The sequence below is a fragment of the Puma concolor genome, chromosome B4, assembly GCF_028749965.1.
Source record: "Puma concolor isolate L17-30 chromosome B4, mPumCon1.1.hap2, whole genome shotgun sequence".
NCBI classification, from domain to species: Eukaryota; Metazoa; Chordata; class Mammalia; order Carnivora; family Felidae; genus Puma; species Puma concolor.
The window spans coordinates 121,681,458-121,691,487 of NC_141673.1; the positions used below are offsets into that span (position 1 = coordinate 121,681,458).

Sequence of the window (10,030 nt, forward strand, 5' to 3'; positions counted from 1 at the left end):
GAACCTGGGATTTTCTGATGAAAAACAAAGGGAAGAAGCAGGATGCCTCAGGTTTCCAGCCTCGGGAACCAGAAAGGCCTCTTTTCATGAGGTGTAATATCTTTGAAGGCCATGATGGGAGGTCTCCAACCCTCATGCCCACCGGAAATGTAGGGGAGAGAGAGGGATGAGAAGGGGCTTTTACTGAGTAGAGCCATTGGCGCTCTGACACAAAGGCCAACCTGGGACGGAGACCGGCTGAATAGGTGGGAATTGAGGATTTGTATTTGGCGGTAGGGGGCGAAGTGTTGGGGGAAAGGGAGGGTACCTCACCCCAACTCTCTTCTCAGAAGTCTTCTGGAAACCCTCTCCAGCCCTCCCTCCTCCCACAGTCCCTAGCAGGGCAGTCTCGACCACTGGAGAAAGACTTAGTCAGCCCGCCAGTAGAGATCAGGAAATGTACCGGGTTCTGGGTTTGCAGACTCTTTATTATGCTAAATGGACTAAGGCCGCCAGCGAGGACTGGAAACTCTTTCCCCTGGGGGTCCCGGGCTGGGATTCAACCTGGGGCCTATGGGTGCTCAGAAGAGCAAGGCTGAGCAAAGAGTGTCCTTGGCCACCCAAGGGTTTGGCTTACTCCATTATTTTCATACGGAACTTTTTTTTTTTTTTTTTTTTTTTTTTTTTTAAGTCGGGAGAAACGTGTGGACTAAGAAGGACCGCTGAATACCCATCGCTCAGACCGCCCACTGGTCCTTCCAGTGCCAGGCTGTATGTACTGGCCAGAGCTGCCCCAGGCCAGAGGCCTTCCAGCCTGCCCTACCAAGTGCAGCACGGGCCTCTCTGACGCCAAAGGAGCCTCTGAAATGATACCTTTGTTCTGCTTTTACTGCCGCCGTTGTTTTTTTTTTTTTTTTTTTTTTTAAAGAATTGCTACACTAGCATGAATGGATTATGAGTAAATAAAAAGAAGCTGTCAGTCTCTTTGAAGGTTGTGTTTAAAGGGACTTGCCAAGTCAGGACAGAAGAGTGACAAGATAGAGACCCTGGTGTTTTACATGCTCAGCCCGGCTTTTCCGCTTCATCTGCACCGCACTAAAGGATGTGTTGAAGCATTGAATCCCACAAAAAAAAGTGGCACGCAAAATAAAAGGTGCCACATCACAATGATTGTAGTGTTTTAACTGCGAGTGCCACACTACCCAACCCAGTTGAAACGCAGGTCTGTCTACACAGACGAAGAATGCGGTACAGTACTTAGATAACTTATAATTGAGTTGAAGTCTGCCTAACATTTGACTTTCTAATGAGTGTAATGAGATTACATGCCTGATAGAAGCATTTGTGCCAAAGCAACTTTCGTGTTTAATGGGGCTCGGTTACAGGACAAAATCGAATTATTTTCTCTCGTTCCCAAATTCTGTCTCCAGTGTGAAATCTCCATCTTTTAAGGGGAGGGCCAGGAGAAGCTTCGTAGCCTGAAAGGGGTGAGCAGGTCCATGACCAAGGGCCTCCTAGGAGCTCCGCGACCCAGAATCTCCGCGTGTCTGGCCGGGCCGCGCTTCGGGGTCGGGCTCGCGGCCTCGCTTTAATTGCACTTGGACGAGGTCCATGGCACCCGCGGCGCGCGAGGAACCCCTCGGTGGGTCTGAAACTAGGTTAAAGCAATTAGCATGCTGCCGACATATTGTCCTGCGGCAGGGCCGTGGGTACCGGGGGAGATTCGACGCTGTACCTTGGCTGACCAAGCCGCTGCCGGGAGGCGGAGGGGCACCTCGCCTTGGCCAGGCCTGCGCGGCGCGGCGACGGCTCAGCTGGAAGGCGCGCGCCCGCCGCGAGCGCGGGGCCTCGGGCTCAGAGCGGAGGGCGCCCGGAGAGCCTAGAAGGTGCGGGGCTGCCTCTCAGGAGACCAGCCACAGCCCGGGTTTCCAGGGCTTTCCGGGGGAGCGACCCGGGCGGCGCGCCCTCGCGCCTCTCGCCTTCGCTAGGGGGCGGCCCTGCTCCCTCCTCGCGAGGCTCGCTTTCTCCCCAGGCTGCTTGCCAAGGAAGCCGAGATCATTCTCTTGGAGACGAGACGAAGTCAATTTCAAAAGTAACTTTTGCGGAAGTGCCGAGGGAGCGGCCCGTCTCCTCGCCTTACCTAAAAGACCCTGGATTGTGTTGGGAGGCATCCGAAGGGGTCTCCCGACGTCAGCGTCCTGGTCTACCCCGTCTCCCTTTAAAGGAGTACTCGGGTCCACATACCTGATCCTGTAACTACAGGAGGGATGGGTCACCGGGGAGCTCACGAGCACCTCTTCCTCCCCAGCCCGCGGAAGCACCATGACCCCCTCCCTCAGCGAGCCCAGAAACTAGCTTTTTGTTCCCACTGGACCCAACTCGCTTGCTTCAAGCACTATGGTGAGACAGGGCAAGGTGACCTTGGGTAAGTCAAACATCGTCTCTGAGCCCTCGCTTTCCCCTCTGAGAAATGGGAATAATAAATACGCCGTGACCATTTGCCCCATAGGGTGTTTGGAGGGTAGGATAAATATAGGCCAAAGTTACTATTTAGGGCAAGGGATGCAGATAAGGGGCCCTCTCAGAGAGGTGGGGCCTAACCCTCTTACCCACTGTCAGCTAAATCTAACTGAAAGGTGGTTTCTTGCTAGATAGCTACATTTTGCATGGCTGGTTCAGTTATCTTTTACAAAGTTCATTCTTCTTTTTAAAAAGCTACCCCCCTCATGTATTAGACAAGTAACTTTTAGAAAAAAGTGTAAATAGCATTTATTAACATCGCTTAGAAATAAACCATATCTGGCAATAAATTAGCATGAAGTTGTCCGGCCAGAGTTCTTCCAACAACGCAGAGTTCTGCCAAAGGTGCTGGGGGGGAAATCACAGGCTATTGCATATTTTCAGAAAATCAGGATAAATTATATAAATTATATACTTAAAAAGAGATCGTCTATTTCATTAACTCGACAGGATAATAAATAGATAAATAACAAACAGTTGATTGCCTTTAGAAAAATGTGATTCTTAAATTACATTATTGATATTTACATGTACAATATGCACAGAGACAGAATCAGATCCTCAGGCGGGTCTGGGGCTTCTCAGGACACAAACTCAAAAGGCGGTTCGTTTTCTATGTTGTTGAAGGGAGATTTGCTGGTGAGTTTTCTGGGGTCCTCTGGGGTCCACACTTTGGCTGTTCGGATAATATTTTGTTCTTTGAGTTGCTTTTCATCAGTCCATGAGAGGGAGTGTCCTGCCAGGGGAGGGAGGCCATAATCCGGGTCGCTGGGGGAGGGGGACCCTGAGGAGGTGAGAAGAGAAAACAGACCATGAGCGTCCAACTGTATTCCCAGCGATGCCCTCTCTGGTCCTGTAGGATCCCGTCCTGGGCGCCTCGGCCGAACGGGCGCGTCTTAGGTTTTATTACAACGACCCCGCTCCCTCCACCCCTCGAGCCCCCCCCCCCCCCCCCCCGCGCCCACTCCCCGGAATCCCTGGAGCTGCGAATCTGCCGGAGACGCACGCCCTCCCAGCCGCGGTCAAGTGGCAGAAGGACCCTGCCGAACGCCGACTCGTGCTCAAGGTCGCCGATGCCGACGGACCCTCTAACTGTCCGTCGCTCGGCCGGTGGGTCCGTTCACCCAGCCCCTCCGGGACCTTCCCTTGCCCGTCCCCGTCTCCCCGAGCTGGGCTGCGGACGCACTTACGGGTGCCCCGATGGCAGATGATGACCTTCTGGGTCTGGCTGCCCGGGCTGTCCCCGCCCAGGCGCCCGCCGCCGCCCGGCCCCCCCGCCGCCGCCCGCGCCGCCGCCGCGCAGAGGCAGGTCGGCCTGCACCAGCTCGCTGAGGAAGTTGATGTAGCCGATGGCCAGGCGCAGCGTGTCCACCTTGGAGAGGCGCTTCTCGTAGGGCAGCGTGGGGATGTGCGAGCGCAGCCCCTCGAAGGCGTCGTTGATGGACTGCATGCGCCGCCGCTCGCGCACGTTGGCCGCCTGCCGCAGCTGCTGCAGCTCGGCCTCGGAGCGCACCCGCCGCCGCCGCCGCGCCGCCGCCGCCGCCGCCGCCGCCGCCCCGCTCAGGCCGCGCAGCCGGGCCTCGGGGGACAGCACGGCCGCCCCCGCGCACGGGTAGGCCAGGCACGCGGGCGGCGAGCCGGGCGAGTAGGGAAAGCCGCCGGGGGGCGCCCCTGCGTCGCAGCAGTAGCCGCCGCCGCCGTCCTCCGGCTCGCCGGGGCCCCCCGAGGGCGGCGGGGCGAGCGCGTGCGGGGCCGCCGAGGGCGCGGGCTGCAGCAGCAGGCACGCCCCGTCGCGGTAGCAGTACTCGTGCAGCTGGTGGCTGAGGAACTCCACCTCCGCCTGCTCGTCCGCCAGCAGCTCATCGCCGTCTTCCAGCGGGTCCCGAGAGGACTGGTCGGTGAAGAAGTCCTCCTCGTCAAAGTAAGGAGACGGGAAGGCGTCCAGGCCCCCGGGGAAGTGCTCTAGCAGCACCGCGTCCATGCTCCGTGCCGCCGCGGGCCCGGGGCGGGGGGCGGCTGAGGTGGTTCCCGGGATGTTTGACGTTGCAGTTCTGGCTCGAGAGGCAGCCCCCTCCCTCCGGGCTGGTGCGCCAGAGGCGGTGAGCGCTGCCCGCCCGCCGCCCGCCCCCCCCCCGGCCTCCCTGGAGTGTCCGCGGCCGCTCGGCTCTGGCGGGCGCCCGCGCTGCGCCGGGGAGGGCCGTGGCCGACTTGCTGAAGCCGAGGGCCGGCACGCGAGGATTCTTATAACTACATCCACAGGCGCGTGCCAGGGACCCGCGGCGCCAGCCAATCACCGAGTGCGGGGTGCCGGAGGGAGGGGGGGCAGGGAGGCCCCGTCGGCGGCGCCGGGGCCCGGGCGGCTTCGCTCCCAGTGGGAGCTCCCGGGGCGAAGAGGGGGCGGGGCTCGCGCGGCCCGGGGCCCCTCGCGTCCCTCCCCGCCCGCTCCTCCGACGAGCGCCTGCGGGGCGCGGGCCTCGGGCCTCCGGGGGTCCCTGCGGCCCTTGGCGCCCGCCGCTCGTCTCCCGCGCGCTGCGCGAAGCTGGGCCCTTCCGCGCGGGGGCTGGGACGCGGCGCGAGGCGTCTGCTCGCAGCCACCAAAGGTCCCATGGGTGCGCGTCGGCGGCTCAGGGTGCGGAGCAGATTGCGGGCGGAGCTCGGGGGTCCGGGGACAAACGCCGGGCTGTCCGGCGGGGTGCATTCGCCGGCCCCTTGCGCGCGCCGGCCTCCCGCCTGAGTTTCGCTGGATCTCCTCTCATCAGCGGACTTTTCAAGGACTCCTGTAAAGTTTGCACGGTGTGTGCGGGTGGGGTGGGGAGGCGACGCCGTGCAGCTCCCACGCGTTCCAGACTCAGGCCGGAGTCCCCTCCCCTCCTTTACCCCGCCCGGGAGAAATAGATGGGGACACTGGAGCGGCTGCCTTGGAGAGCGGCTCAGTGGGGCACGTTTCTGCGGAGAGCAAATCGAGACCCTAGGGGTTCGGAGCAGTAAAACCTGATACAAAAGGAGTCCAATGAATCGTCTGCTCTGGAGTAGTCCGGAGGGAGGGCATGGAAGTTAAAGGGCGAGTGTGAACCCTTTCAAAGCCTGGGTCCCTCACCTTTCTGACTGGCCACCGGGACTGTCCCTGAATGATTTTTTTTTTTTTTCTTTCTCGACCTTTAAAAAAAAAAAAAAACAAACCCCAAACACAAAACCTGTGTGCTATGGCCCATGACACGCTTTATCACAGCCGCCGATGCAACTCGAATTCTTCAATGTAAGAGTAACAAAGAAACACTTTCAAGGTCGGGGCAATTCCTGGAAAAAGCCAAGCTCCAACTCGCACCCCGGGAGAGCAAAGTGGCGCACGTTCTCTGAACAGAAGACTGAGAGGCGAGGGCTTCGTGGGTCAGCCGCTTCCTTTTTCAGACACTTGTCTCACCAGAGGCTTCTAGGGCGTTTTCAGACTCCTCTCAAAATCCAAGGCCGTGCCTTTTAAGAACAGCGATTTCAACAGGCTTCTTGGTTTTAGACCTCACACTGTTTCCAACTCAACTGCTGTGACCCAAAAGGTAAGGGCAAAAATTACGTACGGTTAGAAGACCAGAGATTAATGTCAAAAACCCCAAACAATTTTAACCCAAAGACTTACTGTTTTACAGCAAGTTCTTTCCTGTGTCAGCCTGTGCCCCTTCCCGGTGAGGTGGCTATCCATAACGCTGATGCAAACGTGGCCGCGTACCCTGTGACAGACCTGAGTTGCAGTTTCGTGCATCTAGATTTATCTGTCTCACCTCAAAGAGAAGGAAGCTTTTGGGGAGTGGAGGGTCAAGACCACAGATCTAGCCAGCTGGTGGTGTGCACCCAGTTCTCTTTACATTTAAAAGGCCCTCGTGGCGCCTGGGTGGCGCAGTCGGTTAAGCGTCCGACTTCAGCCAGGTCACGATCTCGCGGTCCGTGAGTTCGAGCCCCGCGTCAGGCTCTGGGCTGATGGTTCGGAGCCTGGAGCCTGTTTCCGATTCTGTGTCTCCCTCTCCCTCTGCCCCTCCCCCGTTCATGCTCTGTCTCTCTCTGTCCCAAAAATAAATAAACGTTGAAAAAAAAATAAATAAAAGGCCCTCATCCCTTTCCCTCACTTGGTTGGACTGAAATTAAGTGGCAACATGCTCTTGGATCAGTCGGAGGACTTGGGAGAATAATAAATGATCAGACTTCAAAGCCTTATCCAAAATATTGCTAACCAGTTCAGGGAAGGCTGGAATCCATACAAAGGCGGTCTCTTGGAGAGGCTGAGGGGCCTTCTCTGATTCATCCAGGTGGCTTTGGAGAAAGTGGTTATGTTGGGGAGGGAGCTGGGGGTCCTGGGAGTCAGTAGGCGTGTATATGGGTGTCTTTTTACCCCGTGTGATTTTAACAGTTAGCTTCCACACAAAATCATCCCACATAGGCTCAGTGAGTTTGTGGTAGAGTACAGAAAATTACCTTGGGCACCTAGGTGAGCTAATGGGAAACGAGCTGGAAACCTTACTGCCCCATGAGGCTGAGCAGAGCTAGTGTGGACATTCTGGGCAGTTCTCTGGCTTCATGGATGAGCATGGGATAGGAGGAAAAGACAGGATAGTCACGTGTTCCAGACATAACCCTCTTCACCCTCTTGTTCCTCACCCCCACCGTGTCCCCCTTAAAGAATCACCGACTATCTGGAGACCACTCCTGTTGGGACCAAGGGCTAGGCCTGCAGAGACTGGGATACTGGTGTGGGCATGCATGTAAGTAAGACATGATGGTTCTTTTCTCTAATAAAAAGAAGAAAGACCTCACCACTAATAAAGGACATTTTCTCTGGGTCACTGGAGGTCCCAACAGTGTGGACGGCTGCCCTCCGCCTCAGGAAGCAACAGGTTGGTTGAGGAAATGGCTGGAGGCCCAGCTTTCACTCCAGCCCCTCCCTCCACTCTTCGTGGATCCTCTGGGCACACGGAGAGGGACAGGGTCAAAAGTTTGCAGGTGTACTTCGTGAAGAGAGGGACAGAGCTGGTCCCAGAGCTGTGAGCCTCCTCACCCCTGCTAAGGCCCAGCATCCTTCTTCTCCCACAACATCTCTGTCCTCTGAAGAGGTGTTCCCTGACATCCTGAGAAATCCCTGCCTCATTATAAACTAACACCCATCCATCCGCTAAGGTCAGCAGTGGCAGGGGCAATTGCTTCTTTTTAGTTACAATACCGGTGAGGCCTTGTGATTTTTTTTTTTTTTTTTCAAGTCTTTCCAGAGTCGCTCAGTGCCACCTGCTGCCCCGGGGCCCAGTTGACTCCTCACACACTCTGTCGGGGCTGCCTAGGAGCCTCATACGTCTTCAAGGTTCTTGGTTCCAGAACTTCTGGCAAGGCCCACTGGGCACCGAGGAAGCCTTGCTGCCCCCACCCCACCGTGCCTCTCAGCTCTCTCCCTCCCAGGAGTCTCAAGGACCCGAAGACTTGTTCATCTGCATATTTGTTCATCCGTTTCCCATCAAACCCTTCTAGCATCTTGCCCTAGCTTTTGGGAGCAACAACTGGAGAGTTGGAGCCCAGGCCCCCCTGGGTCTTTCCTGGGATGAATTTCGGGCAGACATCACTAATGAAGAGTGGGGCTTCCGGGCTCTCCATCCTTCAACTTGCCCTTCGTCTGTGCCCATGGGGTCTGATGCCTGCTGGGTGTATGTCCTCCCTGCTGGAGCCCAGCCTCCCTAGAAACCGGGGTGGGGGGGGGGCAGCTGTCCTGCCCCTCACACTATCCCACGTTCCTCACTTAGTGCTTGCAAGCAGGTACTTGTGGATGTGACCCATGGTCCGTCTCCCAGCTGGAAAATGGGTCCATGTGAATTCCTCGTGACCCAGATTGTCCCCTTCCTCTCTAATAAACACAGAGGTGGTATTAGGTGGTGGTTTGTAATCTCCTGTATCTGTTTCTTTCTTTGCTTCCCCTCCTCCCTGCCCTTTTCTGTGAAACCTTTGCTTCTCTCCACTTTAGTGCCGTCAGCAACCCATTCTTTTAATGTTTATTTTTGAGAGACAGCGCGAGACAGAGTGGGGGAGAGGGTGGAGGAGGGGCAGAAAGAGAGAGGGAGAGAGAGACCGAGGATCCAAAGCAGGTGCCGTGCTGTCAGTGCAGAGCCCAATGTGGGGCTCGAACCCATGAACAGTGAGATCCTGACCTGAGCCAAAGTCAGACGCTTAACCGACTGTGCCACCCAGGTGCCCCAGCAACCCATTCTTTATCCCTCTTCTGCTAGGAGAGGATTTGAAAAATAGAATCACGGGGGGGTTAATGGTGAAAGGTTTCTGAGGCCCAGCAGGGTTCAGTGACTTCCCTAAGGTCACACAGCAGGTTACTTCAGCCCAGTGCTGGTTCCACTGGCTGCTGAGAGCGAGTTCCAGGCTTGCTTATACCCTTTCATAAAGGGTAGGTTTATATTGGTGTGCAAAGGAGTCAGTCCCGGCCCTGTTCTAAATCTGCCCAGATTACCAGGTACCACCTTCCTGGCCTCCCCAACTCTCCGGAGTCCTGGCTGCACTTTGGATACCACAGCGCCTCCTGAGTGCTGAGGGAGGAATCACTGAATGGCGCTGTTCCTGGCGTAAGACAAAGTATGCAAAATTAAATATGGGATCATGGGGCTTTCTCTGGCCCCAAAGTCACACTTTATTGATTATGGATGGTTTTCCCACTGAGAAGGCCCCCTGCGATCATGTGACATTGCGTTCCATCCTGGAAATGATGGGCCTTGAGGATGCTTGACCCAGCTTACAAGGCTTTCCTTGAACTACCCCTGCCTACACCACCGTGCCTCTCCTGTACTTTTCACTCCATCCGTAATTAACGTTCCATTTCTCCAGATGCCCTGAGGACTTCTCTCTGGTTTTCTTTGTTTCACTCCTATGGTCCTTTCCACTAGTCAGAGCTCCTTGAATTGTTTAGAAGGCCTGCAATTTATTTTATACTAAGATAGGTAGAAAGGGTAATACGAGGGCTAGGAAAGGTAGGAATGGGCATTTTGGAGGACTTGCAGACGTGTTTATCATTCACCCTCATAATTCTGCAACCTGAAGAGTGTCCTCCTTACTTCAGCTGGCGAATAAGCAAGGCTCAGCCTTCCGTCCACGGTTGCATGGCCGGTATGAGAAGGCGTCAGAATGCAACCCCAGGTCTGTGTGGTTTTGTATCCAAAATATGTTACATAGCGTCTTTCTGCCCCTCCTTTGTCTCTACGCCTAATGTAGCTCACTTAATATGATTTTCACGTGGATTGGCTGATTTGCATCTAACGCAGCACCTTGATACGCTGCGGGTATTGTTATTATTTGCAAATACTAAGATTCAGATAGGCTAAGTAACTCTCTGGGCGTAACACAGCTGCCAGCATTGAGCCACAAGTAGAAATAAGTAGATTTGTAGCACGAGGTGAGATGTCAGAATTGTTTTCCAGATTTTGCCGTCAAACACTCTATCTACTCTGAGGCTTCTCGGCCTAAAAACCAAACAAACGAACAAACAAAACCCAGCTGGGCCATG

The 10,030-nt window shown here is 55.8% G+C and overlaps 1 protein-coding gene across 1 annotated transcript; it reads right to left on the reverse strand.

The window, feature by feature from the left end:
* Positions 1-2,731: 2,731 nt before the first annotated feature.
* Positions 2,732-4,653, reverse strand: PTF1A (pancreas associated transcription factor 1a). Its single transcript, XM_086714750.1, is given in 3 exon segments — positions 2,732-3,283; positions 3,690-3,765; positions 3,767-4,653. Coding segments are annotated over 3 exon segments (993 nt in total). The 5' UTR covers positions 4,481-4,653; the 3' UTR covers positions 2,732-3,080.
* Between the last annotated feature and the right edge of the window lie 5,377 nt (positions 4,654-10,030).